This window comes from Spea bombifrons, chromosome 1 (genome assembly GCF_027358695.1).
Source record: "Spea bombifrons isolate aSpeBom1 chromosome 1, aSpeBom1.2.pri, whole genome shotgun sequence".
NCBI lineage: Eukaryota > Metazoa > Chordata > Amphibia > Anura > Pelobatidae > Spea > Spea bombifrons.
The window spans coordinates 77,199,278-77,215,250 of NC_071087.1; the positions used below are offsets into that span (position 1 = coordinate 77,199,278).

Sequence of the window (15,973 nt, forward strand, 5' to 3'; positions counted from 1 at the left end):
AAGTCAATGTAATTCTTCTGGTGATATATCATCATACCTGTGAAGTTTCTAAGTGAGCTGGCCCTGAGAATCTTCACAGTGGGTTTCAAAGGGTTAATACTTCATGTAGTTACTGGCCAAATGTGTTAACCAAATGGCTCTAATAACGGTCCTCATGGCAACTTTGATGTCATTATCTAAAGATGCACTTGGTTGAGTCACCTGCTTTCAAGGAGGGATATCAACCATACCATACATATAGCAAAAGTACCAATTGTCATATGATCCCCAGTGCAGAGTAGGTCAACTCCAGACTGTGTGACCTTGAGAATCTGCCTTTTCACCCCGAGACTCTAAGGTTGGGGCCTGAGAGTTCCCAGGTATTATCTGCCTTCTTATCTCAACAACAAGGGTTGCCTTAACTTATATTCACCAACAATCACTATTATAAAGAGGAACTCCCACCAACAAGTTTTACTTCCAGTTTCAGATTCATTTTTAAAATCTATTGTGTTTAAACAGTTCCATTTTGTGCCTAACGCCTAATGTTTTCAGACAGCTGTATAATAGTCATTTGTATATGTGTTAGCTGTTGTCTTAGCCCAACAACAAAGTCTGATGCCTTTTCCTACTACATTTGAGTAAACACTAAAATGGCTCGGTCCTAATCACCCAGTCAGACACTCTGGGACAAGAAATAATTATGTTACTCCTTAAAAGGGGAGATAAGATACCATGAGGTGATTTCCCCATGTTGTACATGCAGGTTTCTACATCATATGTATTCACATGAGACTGCCTGAGGTTGCCCTGGGTCAGGCTTAGGGCAGCCCCTAAGTTAAATACAGCACACTCCCTATATATATATATATATATATATATATATATATATATATATATATATATATATATGTACAGTGTTATGAAGGCAAAGGCGGTCTGTTTAGGACCCAGCAGAATCCCAGAAAAAGGTGAGGCAGGCAGAATTTTGTATGGAAGGTATTTGGACCCCGCATATTTTTAGGCTGTACCCATTAGCCTCACCTGTGGACACAATTAAGTACCGTGGCCTTTATACGGTGGGTTGGAATCAGCCGAACAAGCTTGGTCTTTAAGGCTCCCACATTGTGGATTTGGGCTGTGTTATTTGGGGCTTTCTAGTAACATTTTGCTGGTTGCTGGACTAGATGTCGAACCAGATAGGAAAACCCATTGTGTAGTGATTGCTTATTGGGATAGAAATACCATGCAAACTGTAAACTTATAACAGATATGATGTTTATCACTATAAAGTAACATATCAGGTTTTCATGACATCTAGTTGGTGTATTTCAATGACTGAATTCTCACTTATTTTGGCACACCGACCTTCTGGAACATAAGTGAAGCTTTTGTGTGACAAATGTATTTTATTATCATTATCATTAACTTCAGGCCCTCAACAAACCAGAACCACTCCAGACTAGATATGTGCAAATTCGTTCCCTACCCATTTGGTTCGGCTGAAAATTGGGGGGGGGGGCTTTTTAATTTGGTAACAACATTCTCACATCCTCACTCACGCTCTCATTCTCTCTAAATGTTTCCCTACCTTCTCTGTCCACCACTCCCGCTTCATCTTCTCTTTTTTATCCTCTTCCTTCTGTTCTTTGTTTTCTATCTTCGCTCTGCTATGTTCTATCTTTGGTTGCACCTTCACGGACGTAAGCCAGCGGGAACTTCCCCCCAAAATGGCAGTGCGTCTGGAGATGTCATCATTTGGTCCTCCAATCGGGGAGAATGTCATCGAAAAAGTGCTACCATTTTGCCATGAGTTCAAGTTAGGGCAAAATGACAGCGCTTTCTGCAACATCCTCTACCCCGGTTGGAGGATTGGGGAGAGGACATCACTGGACACAGCGACATACTGCCCTGAGTTCAAGTTAGGGCCAAAGTGCTTTCAGTGATTGGAAATGGCAGAGAATAGAAGGGAAACGATAAAAGGGGTCCGCAGAAGCGGAAGCGGTCAGCGGAGAGCCTAATATAGACCTAGTTTTATATAAAATGCATTTTGGTCCAGCATTTTGCCACATGAATCTGTGCATACATTCTTTATATTGGATTCTGTTGTATTTTCTTCTTCCTACTGGCTGCCTGTACAGAAAGAGAGCAATTGCACTTCCCACAAAAGCACTGTAGTGCCCACACTGGCGTCAAAGGGTTGTGCAAAACTGACACCAACATACAGAAAAAGCATTTTGCAGACTGAAGAATCCCTTTAACTATTCCCTCGGGAATCACCTTTTGGCTAGTAACTGCTAATATTTTCTTTGTATATATGTTATTGTCTATAGTAACCATTAATAATATACCTACTACTTCCTTAAACTCAATTGTGACAGTCCAACACTACACCTTGCTCACAAAGGACTACTTAATGGCATCTGTGTTTACTGTGTATGCTTTCTGCATAGAGCAACTACATTGCTCTGCCACTGGCCCCCAACAAAAGAAAGGCAGCCTATGTGATTATTCTGTGAGAAGATGAAAGTCTTTTGCAACGGAATTTGAGCTGAGTGAGAGATTAGTAGCAAATGGCTTTTTACGGCTTAATAAAGTAAAGGAAAAATAAAGAGTACTTACTGATACACATAGTATTACAGATAGGTAATTCATTTTGCTCATGGAGAACTTGCACGTTACTAAACTATATTTAGCTGGTGTATGTTTCATTCACATGACACAGCAGAGGATCTACAGGCAACAAAGAGGTTAAGAAAAGTGAACAATCTTTAGGACCAGGGTTAAAGATCAAACACTGGCCAGGGCAATATCAAAACAAACCAGCATTCCCCTATTGGGGGAGGAGTGGAAAGGTGGGGGAGATCATGTTACTGGCATGTGAAAAGTTTGTGTTATGTGGGGCAGCAAAAAAAAGGACCTCCCAAGAAAACAAGAGTGTGTCAGGCCCCTCTGGTTTTTGGATCCAATTGTGCTTACACTGCTTTACCTTTTCAGTATTGATATTCTCAGTGCCACCTCTTACTCTATACCCACTAACTACCCATTAACTTTTGGCAACCTCTCCAAAATACATTTTAAGACTACGTGTGACCGTATCTAGCAAGGGCATGCCCTTGACAGGTGAGTTGTAGTAGTTTTAACTCCCTGAATTCACTATGCATTACAATGGGCCATCCCTGTAGTGGCAGATTAAGGCCTTTTTTGGACTTATATGCAGCATGTGACAATGAGCTAGCATTGTATCCATTGCCAAAATGGTTAGGGACCCCTAGACATGCTCCTAATGGACAATGAACCACTGCATCCCTGGATAATTTGTCTGCAAGAATGGTTGATCTGACCCTGGATAATGCATAGTTCAATAAGGCGACGTCCAAGAAATCTCACTGGTTTAGATATGCTTTACACATGGCCATCCAACTAGTTTTGGCACAGCAATTGACTAGTGCTGGACTTCATAATGCTACATTAAATCAGTGCAACAGAACTACAGCTTTCCTGCAAACACCCCTCTTTAGCGAATAAACTCCTGAGGATTCTAAAGCTGTATAATGCACTACACCTACAGTGCCGGTGGTCACGATTTACTGTGAAGGCTTTTAAGAATAAACTCGGTTTCATCTGTAACAATGCAATTATGGATATTCCTCTCCCCGTTCCCTCAAGATTGTAAGCAGGGCTCTCTCCACCTAATGTATCGGTTTGTCTTAGTCTGTCAATTCCCGTCTTGTCATACCCCTTGGATATATGTATTGTATTAAACTGTTGGCTCTATATAAATAAAAGATCATCTTAGAAATATTGAACTTTTTCCAACCTACATAAATACTTTGTATGGTGGATAAGATATAAAAGTAACTAGTATACTTAACACATATATACACACAAAATAAAAGTATATGGCTAGAGAACACAGAGTGCATGTGCCAACTCAAATAAGTGCTCCTTTGCCTCTTAAACCCAGAAGCATTACCCTCAATGAAGAAGGGTAATGAAGACCCGAGTGTATCCTTCTTTTCCACCTTAATGATTGCTTAACTGAATTTCCCTCCCTAAAGGTCTCAGTCCTGTGCGTGGAACACAAAGGGGTCTATTTTCTAGAGTGCTGTAATTTAGCAATTTGACTTAACTATACAATATGAAGGTACAAGCTCAGTGAGCTTGGCTGCACCCGCATAATGTATAGTTATAACAGGGAAGTCTATTATATATTGAATTATAAAGTTATGCAGGGGTAGTGCTGCCCTTATTACTGAAGAAGGTTGCTAGTCAAGGCCCTGGGCCTAGTTGTTCTTGTCCAGAATACGTCACCAAAGGAAGCAAAGATGGAATTTGATGGCACTATATAAAACAATAAATAATAATAACAGACAGTTGGCAGGAGAGTTTGTAAAAGAGCTGATGAAGGGCAGGAAGGGCTGTAAAAGTTAATACGTGGTAACGGCAGAAACCTCATTTAACTATACTATACTAGAAGTTCCCTGGGGTTGGCTATTCATAATGTATAGTGACGTAAAGGAGCTGAAACACAGCTCTCCCTTCTAAAATTGGATCTCTCAACACATAAACTATGCATTTATAGATAAAATAAAAAAACACCGCGCATATAAACACTATTTCTGCGTCAAAAACGTCTATTAAAATAAATGAATGAATGAATCTATGACCAGTTCTCCCATCCAACAGATGAGCCGGTTACATTGCAGTTATCTGCGGACTCCATGAAACCCATGCGGTCACCGCTCCCCCACCCCGTGCGCACCCGCCGAGGTCCCATCCCTCCTCACCTTCTGCCCTCCCTTGTTTGGAGCCTCCCTCTCAGTGTCACCGGGTAGGAGGGGCCCCAGCACTCCGCCCTCTCCGCTCCCATCGGCCTCACTCCGGACCGGGCACCGGGCATGGGGCGAGCAGAGAGGGGCTTCGCTGGGTAACTGCACCCCACGGGGGGCTCACACACATCCGATTCTGGTTGCGGGAGAGAGATTACATACATCAGTCCTGTTTGCACGCTATAGCAGTCCTCGCACACAGGATAATCCTTTAGGATTTCCACTATACCGCAACTCACCCTATAGCAATCTCACACACACAACATCTAATACCCCACGGAACACACAACTCACCCTACACAACTCGGCATATAACACACGCCCCACGAATCACACCATAGATCGCTTGCAACCCACAAGTTGCTCCATAAAGAAATCGCATTCCCTAATACTAATCATTCTAAAAGTCGCCCCTTCTATATTTTGCTCACACCGGGGTTCGCAACATTGGGACCCTGTATACTTCAGATCATCCCATATTAACGCACATAGCTGCACAACCTATGACGTTAATTATATATACTCCACAGTCGATCACATACCTTATAACTTACCCCTGTTCAGTTTTAATACCCCCCGCCCTGCCTACCCTTCAAAATGAATCTGTTCAACCCAGATAGCCTGTGTGATTGATCAATCACTACAGTGCGACATCGCATATTAATAACCATTATTTCACACACCAAGCCAGCTCTGTCATTCCCCAAAACATCCCTGAGGGCTGTTGTATTTTATCCCATCCTGTTTGGTCTTACAGAACCGGTCTGCCCAGTTTCTGCAAGCCAGGAAGTCCACATACGGGGACGGGCATAGGACCCAAAACACTTGTGACCTCTTCTTACAGCCTCCTTCATCTTCCATACACTGTCACTTTCTGTCTGAGCCACAGAAAGATTCCTAGTCCCCCCACTTAGAAACCGTCATCATTTCCAACAGTGTTATATGGTAACATAAAACCCCTTCTTTAACTTGTCTTGCAATCCATTATTGATTGCCAGGCTTTTTCTAAAGCGAGGACTCATAACTTAATAGGACGTAAAACTTCATCCTTGTGTAGGTTAGGGCTAGGCTCACGAATTATAGGATTTTTTTTTTAAATTATATTTTTTTTGTGCTGGTATGGCCATGGTGTCTGGGGGATGGGGAGACCCCAATGGTGACACAAATGGTATGGGGAAGGGATACCCTAGAAATTCTGAAGAAGAGGAAGCCTCGCCTCAAGGTGGAATGAGTGACCCAGAGCAAGGAGATGAAGAACGTCCGGGGATCCAAGTGGACTGTGTGGTGTGTGGAGATAAGTCAAGCGGCAAACACTATGGGGTATTTACCTGTGAAGGCTGCAAAAGTTTCTTTAAAAGAAGTATCAGAAGGAATCTCAGCTACACCTGCAGGTGGGTCACACTCCGTATACCTTTTGTGTTTAAAGTAATTTACGTGCACCCTTTTTCCGCATGTTTGGTCTTCATTTTTATGCCTAACCATTGTCCCTGTTCCTGTGGTTTTTGGACTAATGAGAGTTTCCTACAAGAGATCATCTAATCTTACAACATAATATAATATAAGCATAATTCAGTATTTCATACAATTGTGTTAAAAATTTAGATAATGCTGTAAATCATATGAATAAGAGTGGCAAGGAGAGAACGCAGACACTTTTGCTATCCAAAACAGCTTGGGGATATCCAGCATGTTTTATTTTTGGAATATTTATGCTGCCTTTGGGATTACTTTGATTATATTGAATAAACGATAATGTTTTAACTGCTCTAGTATTTGAAATCTATAGCCTTGGTTTCACAGTTAATATCGCATGGGTGCCACATTATGTAGAACTGTATAGCCGTACATGACACATATACTACCTTACAGCATTCATATTCTTACAAAATTGTGTATTTTCTGTTGCATACGATGCCAAGCAGAATAACCAAGTTGACCGCCCAAACATGCAGACCCCAAGTGTCACTTGGGGTTTATGTATTAATTCCTGATACAAAGTACAGTGGAGCAATTAGCAGGAGCGTTGGATTTGTTGCTATAGTGACTGCTCTAGTTTAGAACTATGCACAATTGGTCTTTGTACTTAACTCAGAGGGTGTTATTAAATAACTTGGAACTATGACCTCATGCGGAGTGAAACAGTATCGCTTGGAAACATGGTTTCATTAGACCTCTGGTAAGATAGTTTTCAGCTGTGACCTCATTGCATAGTGATATAGGATATCTTACAACTGTGACTTTACACAACACGTGTAGGGAACATTTGGAACAAGAGTTTCGTATAGAGTGGTATGGTTGGCGTTATGACTTCATACTGAATGATATACGATTGCTTAGGGCTACAACCTCAAACAGGGATAGGATCACCTACAGCTATGCACCATCCCTAACATGACTAAATTGCTAAACATTTCTGTGAGGGCCACAATTACATTTCGCCCCCTCTGTCTCTCTACGTCATCAGGGCTGAGTAGTGGCTTCTTTATTAAGATACAGAGCTGAGTACCTGGTTGACGCAAGGGTCCAGATATCAAATGAAAATCTGTCAGTTATCATCATATAACAACCCACTGTAGGTTTGACGATGCTCCTGTATAGTTTAGTTCTAATATGAGCCAACCATAATTATACTGCTACCCAATAGTCATAATAACACAATTTACCTCATCACACATCAATACATAGTATTACCGTTGACGTTTAGCTTACATAATATTGTATTATCAGTCAAGCTTCAAGTTCTAATATATCTTACAAATATATTTTAAGAATTTACATTCCGGCATATGAGAATTCCAACTGGATTTAGGAAAACCCCTGGTTCTGAATAAACAGAGTAGATTATATTGAGGCCTATAGATTGATTAAAAGTGTGTTACTTGGGTTTAACTGTCATTTTAAAGTAGTGTGGTATCCCAAATGAAAGCACTGAGTATATATTTGGTATTGGAAAAAATCTTTTGCAGATTTGGTTGTGACAATCAAAATATCCTCAGATTTAGAAAACGTTTAAACTAAAAGTTGGGTATCGTCAGGTCGTGAGTCGTGACAACTGGTGAAGTTTTGCTGAGTGACATTTAAACTAGCTTTTTAATGTTTTCCTCCCCTCACAGATGGAATTTATACCTGCTTGGACATGTTAGCACTAGAGCAAGAGGTCATACTCTGAAGCTGGGAGTTGGCAGGGTCATGGAATTTCATTAAAAAAACCCTTAAGATCATAAGTTCTTTTTTTTTTTTTTTTTACAGAACTGGCAATGTAGATGGCAAGGTATATTGGCATTTAAATGTGCATTATATTCCTCCTTTTACCCCTTAAGCTTTTTACGTATAACAACCTTTTGTAATGGCATTTGTGAATGCCCAAGGGGGGCATTTAGTGCTGGCGTGTCCACTACAACAAATCATGCCTCTGCTGAGACTAACGAGAAGCATATAGAAGCCCCTGAAGACATATCTGTAACTGTTTCAGTATGTTATTAATCACTGAAAGGGGTCTTTGACACCAAGTGCTCAGCTAATTCGCTATTTATCCAGCATCCTTGAGCTTTAGCTAGTTGTCCTATGTTGACTTCTTGCTGATTTTAGTGGGGGTTCAACTCAGGAGCTCATCTTGACGGAAGCTATGTCTGAATCTTCTCTAAGTTAAGCATGTCCTTACCTGGAAGTTGTGATACTTGTTGAAAAGGCTAGATTGTATCTTAAAATACTGTAAAGAAAACCCTGACATGAATTCTGTAGAATATCCAAATTGGCACTGGCAAGCTAGTGTTATATTGCAGCAGGGGCGAGCAATTTCAGTCCTCAGGAATTATGAGCAATCCAAGTGGGACTAAATGATTGACCTATTCATTGAAACGCCTACATTTAAATAGGAAAATCCTTTAACCAAGGGCTATTGGATATACTTGTGTAAATTCTCAAATAAAGTATAATTTGCCTTTGATTCTTTCATTGCCCCAACAACAGCTGCCTTCATTGTGCCGTCCGATTAAATAAAACACTGCTCTACATCTGCCTATTTAATGATGCTGTCCTGGTAGATAATACCATGAATCTACCATTTAGCTATGCAATCTCCGCACACCCCTTGTTCCTTGTCTTAGTTGAGAAGAGATCACAACTCGTGACCTTTGCAAAGTGTTTATTTTACACAGCGCCTCCTCTCCTGTCTACCTAATTCATGTATTTACATTAACCCAGGTGGTTTCCTTTCTTTAACCCTTAGTCTCTGCAGTACAAAGTGTCAGAGCATTAAAAAAAACAAGGGGGTAGTAGAAGCATTATTTAACACTCATCTACAGACACCAGACAAGCCAGAAGGCTTGTTTTTCCCTCAGAAATCTCATGGTGCTGCCACAACCTCAGGGGACTCTGGGTAGGCACATGCAAATAAGGTCAACAATGACCGCCTTTTGCCGCTATATCCACTTTATACATGGATCCCTTGAAAGTAATTGCCCGCTGTACAAGACAGCCTTTAAACAAAACTCGGGTGCAGTAGCCAGATCACCACTCATGGACAGCTGTCCAAGCCTTCTGGCTTGTTTGGTGTCTGTAGATGAGTGTTTTAATAATGCTTCTACTACCCCCTTAATTTTAAGTGGAAGGATTTTCCTTCACCTTTACCCACCATAACTTTTGTTATTAAAAAAACAACACATTGACCTTTATTAGTTAACTCAGTGTGGGTAGTGTTGGCGGATTTTTCAATTTCTTTTTTTTTTTTTTGTGACCCAGCTGCGTCTTACATCAATGGTATCTTTCCCATTTGGCATACAGGCTTTGCTGTTTTGGTAACACTGAATTACGACAACAGTGTGAGATCAGGAACTTGTGGGACAGGCTCCACTTATAAAAAATTAATCAGCAACTAAGTAATTTATTCATCATGATTCAAGCAGCCACAGGAGCATGCTGCGTGTGTTTATTTATTCACATGCACAACACACAAATCAACCAGTTGTATATCTGTCAACTGGTTGACCTAAACATATTTGAAGTCGGTTACAGAAAATATTCAAAATATTTTTTTGTGGTAGGGCCACAAAAAAACATGCATTCAGCATGTCATGTCTATATAATCAATACATTTTCCATACATAAACCCCCCTTTGAGCTGAAAGCAGGGTTTTCTTTTCCTTGTAGATTTTATTGTTATTGATTCATCCATTGTATTTGTCAATGTCAAGCACATGCATGTTACAATAAACAAAACACCTTGTGACACTCCGTCCAACAATACCATGATCTCTATCATTCTTATTCCCTTATACCCTTTCCAGCCCCATATTGTTTCATACCTTTTCCTTCCCTAATATAATGATTTGCCATACACCCTCATATTTCCCAAATACATCTTGACCATATTACATCTTTTGTCTCAATTCTTCTTTGTGTCCAAATCTTTTCTTGGCCCTTCAAATACCAAAAGGAATTATAGCACACTTAATATGCAAAAAGCTGACGTGGCTTGAAGAATAAGGGAATGGAGGACCTAAAGTGCCTCCAAGGCACTGGCAGAAAACATTACCTACCTTCAACTGTTTTTCATTCACAAGGTTTCATAACAAGCTAAATGCAAATGAATTTAATTCCAAACTATGGGCTTGTGTTTAGTTGGGATACATTTGTTTATAGCTGTGGGTATACATGACATGTACCACAACTTTTTAGGAAAGCACCGTCTCCCGTTGTGTTTAGATAGATTAACTTGGTGTCTTTCTTATGTGTCTCTCTATTTGTGTGTTTAGATCAAATCGGGACTGTCAGATAGACCAGCACCATCGCAACCAGTGTCAATATTGCCGTCTGAAGAAGTGCTTCCGAGTGGGCATGAGGAAAGAAGGTACTGCTCATGGACCTCTTTGTCCTGCTTGTGCTCACACTACCCAAATGGGATCTTGTTACACTGTAATATGTAAAGTAATTCTCATGCTGTGCTCATGCCCATGCCACATACTTTACGACATCTCTCTCCCCTATGCTCGGGTTAGGCAATGTGTCCATGACAGCACCAGTGACTGTAAAAAAAAAAGAAGCCTTGTACTGGTCATTGATGTTTAAGTGGCATTCAGGAACGGACTGAGGTTGAACATCATAATGGCTCATAAATCACATTCATATGACCACTCTACACTTTTACATCAGACACCTAAACGTTTGCACTGGGGCAGGGTAGCCATCTATTCAAGGTAATATGGTTAGTGGGAGGTATAATCGGCCAACCTCTTTTACCAATCTGGGCCTGGTGCCATTGAGTAAAAACCAGCCTTAAAGCCTGACATCTCCTATTTCTCCAGAACTTCACTGCCTTGGTTTCGTAATCCATCCCAATTGTCAACAACCCTTTCATTCACTTCTGAATTATATTTACTTTGCATTTGCCACGAAAGGATCATTACCTTCTGTGGCATTCTCACCTCACTAATTAAATCCTATCACTATTTCACATAACATTTAGTGAAGTATTAAGGGTAGGAAATTAGAGTCTGCCACTTTTATAAGAGGACATGGCCTTATCAAGTTTCAGTTCCTCCTAATTTGTTTTGGCTGCCATCTTTGATCTAGTAGTGACTCATTCCCTGGCAATACTGATTTCATCTCTTTAACATTCAAACCTGTTGGCTATGGCAAAGTGATTTGCAGTGTTCATTTTATGCTGTTCTTACCAAAAGGTGAAAGGTAAAAAACTGATAGATGCCTGTATGAAGGTTTGTTTTTCAAAAGAATAAAATAACTTGGCAGAAGGTTGATTCCAGGACTCGTATACATGCCAAATATTGCTGACCAACACATGTGAATCCTGCAGCATGTGTGTGATGCATAAACTCACCTAAGGGAATTGATTACTGTTATCATTCCCGCTCTTCAGCAACATGTGTGCCCTGGAAATAAAATGGTTTGATGTGGTTATCCTACTTGGGTGTCCTCTCACCTACAGATACGTGGAAATTAGTTATCAATGGAAAAAACTACCATATTGCTATACGCTTCCTCTTCTTAGGCAAAGATTAGTTTTGCTACACTTTGCCCTGCTTCTAAATAAAAGTTTTAATCAGTGAGTGTAATAGGTTCAATGTGGGCAGGGTGTGTGAGGAAAGGACAGGTGTCATGTGACCTAACTGATAAAGGTTAGATCAATAAATCACATGCTGAATGCTATGTGTGTGTGACCACAAACTTTCTGATGGAGAGCAAGGTTTGAAATGTAATGTGAAATGGAATTCCAGAATTGGCAGCTTTATTTGATTGGCCGGGGTGTGTGTGTAAAAGGTGCAAAACTGGGTAACGTTCAAGGAGAAGAGAGAGGGATATTGGGAAAATACACTTAAATTACGTGTGCTGAATCCACTTATGTTGTACTTTTTAACACTCTTCCCTTGTTATTCTAGATTGTTTATCATGATATTTACATTTTCTGTTATAGCTATTTATAGTTATTTTCTGTTCATTTAACTCCCATATCACCTCTCATTTCTCACCTTTATCATATGTCTATTCTTTATTTGCCTTTTTTTGGGGGTCACTCACTCTCTACCCTCCTTTCCATTCTATAACCCGCTTTCCTCTACCCTCCTTTTGATGAAGTTTAAGCTCCATGCCCTCTCCTTGCTTGAGTGAATCCTAAGCGCCCATTCAGGCATCAGAGAGTAAATAAAAGCTCTTTCTTTCCCCCACACTCCCCCCTCTTTCTGCTGCCACTTCCTCAGTTCAGCACATTCCAGCCAGGGCTCAGCAAACATGGAGCAAACCAAGTGGAGATAAGGGAGGGGGGAGATGTACCAAAGACCTGAGTGCACATAGGGGAGGAGGGGTCCCCGCAGGCCACTGCAGTATTACTGAGAATGGGGCAGGGAAAAGTGATCCTAGTGCAGAACAGCCGCACTATCCTGATTGCATAGAAGATACATGTTTTGTGTAAATGAATACTGCCTGTGTGTATAAAAGACTGTATAAAAATGCTCTGAATACACAATGGCAGGGGAAAGGACACCTTTTAAAAGTGTGTGAGTTAGGCAAAGTCAACAAAACATGAGTACCTGAATAGGGCAACAGGAAGGTGGTAACCACAAGGCATTTGGTATATATTTAAAGATGGGGTGTAGCTTCACAAATGCACATTAGTATAATTTTTTCAGTTCAGTGAAAGGGTTAATCTGTCTCCTGGGACGAGGTGGCGGCTGCAGGCACTTGCTCTAACTGGTTATTGAGAAAAGGTAGTAGGTGAGGAAGTGTGTGCAAAAAAACCCAAGTAAACACAAAACAAAACAATGGGCTGAAATAACTACAGTTATTATAAATAGACTCATCTTACAGTCTACTATCTTAGGCCATATCTCAAGTTACATCATGGCAGACTCAAAATTACATCATCTTGCAGTCTATTTACTATATTATTATTACCACGTACGTAATTCTGTCTGTATTTCCTTCTCTGTAAAATACATAGTTCTTTATGTAAAGCAGTACATTTTAGTGTCTGAAGTGTGTCCAGATAGTGTAATAAGTCTCAAACACTCACAAGGAATCCAGAATTTATGAGTTGAACCTAGACTTGATGTATACATTGCTTTTAAATATGAATCCCCTGGTCACTTTGCTTAGGATGTGAGTGTAAGGCATAGAAGGGACAGTTATGCTTTTATGATGCCTTTTATCATTCTAATATATCTCCTGTTATTTGTCCATTTAAACCTTTCTGAAACTCTTATTTGTTTAATCCAACAGCTGTCCAGCGAGGTCGTATACCGCCTGCTCATTCCAGTGCCAGCCCCACGTCTGTGCCGGGAGGGGGAGAGTATTTCAATGGGCAACCTGTCTCTGAGTTAATTTCCCAGCTGCTCCGTGCAGAGCCATACCCCGCGTCCCGCTATGGATCCCAGTATGCTCAGCAGGGCAGTGTGATGGGCATTGATAACATCTGCGAGCTTGCTGCGCGCCTTCTTTTTAGCACTGTGGAATGGTCCAGGAGCATTCCATATTTTCCAGAGCTGGCTATGGCAGACCAGGTATCTCTGCTTCGATTGAGCTGGAGTGAACTGTTCGTCCTCAATGCGGCACAGTCTGCCCTTCCGCTCCACATGGCACCCTTATTGGCAGCTGCTGGCTTCCATGCCTCTCCGATGTCAGCTGACAGGGTTGTGTCCTTTATGGACCAAATTCGGGTATTCCAGGATCAGGTGGAGAAACTTAACAGACTGCAGGTGGATTCAGCTGAATATGCTTGCCTGAAAGCTATTGCACTCTTCACTTCAGGTAAGTGGAATTAGGTACTGTGGCTTTAAATATGTATATTTAAAGAGGGTGTAAGGGAGAGACAGATGTGTATAATTACGCAACTTGCTTCATGGTCTTACATTAATCCTTCATTATCTTTACCTCTAGATGCCTGTGGCCTCACTGACCCAGCTCATGTGGAGAGCTTACAGGAGAAAGCCCAAGTGGCTCTTACAGAGTATGTTCGAGCTCAGTACCCTTCTCAGCCTCAGAGATTTGGCCGCCTTCTGCTACGCCTACCTGCCCTCAGGGCTGTGCCAGCGTCCCTCATCTCCCAGCTGTTCTTCATGAGGCTTGTTGGAAAAACTCCTATAGAGACACTGATCAGAGATATGCTTCTTTCCGGCAGTACCTTCAATTGGCCATATTCATCTGGTCAGTAGCGCCACCTGGTGCTTCATGTCTCTTCAGTTTTTTCCACCACCATAGCCATGCAATACACACTAACAAGGGGCAGCCTGTGTTGCAACCGCCTCTCCTGGAATTATGAAGGCACTTCGAAAATACTGAGAAATTGTTTCAAAAAGCCCTCTCTATTTTCTCAGGCAATATGGGACACTGGTTATAGTTGGGGCCTAGGAAAAGCTTCGGGGACCCAGCTCCTAAAAGAGTCATCGCTTGGGTGGTTGAACATTTAAACCACTAGGACTATAGCGGTTTCTGGCAGTTCTAGGTGATGCTTTATAACTTGACTTCATCAGTTTCAGAAGACCTGATATCTGTGAGAAAATGACTCTTCAATCCACAATCCAAGTTAACAATATTCTGATTTACTTGTTGCACACTCTCTCTACCTCTGGAATCTCCACACTTTGTGTCCCAGAAGAAAGAAAATGATTTTAACACTACAATGTGATCCTTTAAAATGTGTTATATTTGTACTCGGATATCTTATTCTGGAGAACACTTACTGAAAATCTTTATATCACTCAGAGAGAGATACCTTGATATATTAGGAAATAACAGGACTCTCCATTCTTTATATGATATCTTACTAAATTCCAATGCTTCTTATGGGAAATATGTTTATTGGATGTTTGCCAAGACAAAGAATTGTAACCTTTTCACCCTTATCTTAAAATCTAAGCCCTCCTGTCTGCATCACAACTAAGTATACTTGTAGAAATCACTTAGCGATGGGGCATTTTCTGTGAGGTATTTTGTCATCAAACTTGGCTTATGAAATAGGTAACTTCCAAGAACAATGAAAAAAATATACTTGATTCATACTTATGTACACAGAGATTAAAACAGGATGGGAAAAAAAAATCTTTATATATACACTAAATATTTTTGTTATGTTTTCTTAAGTTTGGTGTCTCTTATTTTGACAAACAAAAAAAGTCCCCTTAAATCTTTATTTGCCCTCCCTCTCTCTTTGTGCATTGTATAGCCCATGACAAAAGTATTGTCTATATTGTCTTAAACATCATTAAGTCCTAGCCTCTGTCTTTTGGTGCCAAATATACATATTTTTACAATACAGAGACCGTATAATGAACACTTTACATGGAAAAGCACTGATCCCACTAAAACACATATGTTAAACTTTAATTAAGGACTGACCCAATTTGGCTGCAACCTTGTGATGGCCACATTCCAAAGCTCCGTTCTTAGGATGGTTAAGCCGACACACGTAGATAGAACACAGCTGCGTGTGAATAAATGTGAATAAAACATTCATAAAAGCAGCAAGAAAAGCCTTACGTACACACAGTAATTTGCCTATTGTGAAAAACCAATTATAGAAAAACTTGTATGACTAAACAGGGCCACATATGACATACACTATGTTGTATAATGTATGTAGACATTAAATGGACAGCATATAGGATTCCAAGCAAAAAGAGAAAATGGGTTTGGTCCTGTTTTTTTGGCAGGAA

General features: G+C 40.6%; 1 protein-coding gene across 1 annotated transcript; it reads left to right on the top strand.

The window, feature by feature from the left end:
- Nucleotides 1–4,827: 4,827 nt before the first annotated feature.
- On the top strand, nucleotides 4,828–15,769 carry NR2F6 (nuclear receptor subfamily 2 group F member 6). The gene is made up of 4 exons (XM_053464325.1): nucleotides 4,828–6,202; nucleotides 10,565–10,659; nucleotides 13,542–14,069; nucleotides 14,199–15,769. Exons 1-4 carry the CDS (start codon nucleotides 5,931–5,933, stop codon nucleotides 14,471–14,473), a joined length of 1,170 nt encoding a protein of 389 aa, XP_053320300.1. The 5' UTR covers nucleotides 4,828–5,930; the 3' UTR covers nucleotides 14,474–15,769.
- Nucleotides 15,770–15,973: the final 204 nt, after the last annotated feature.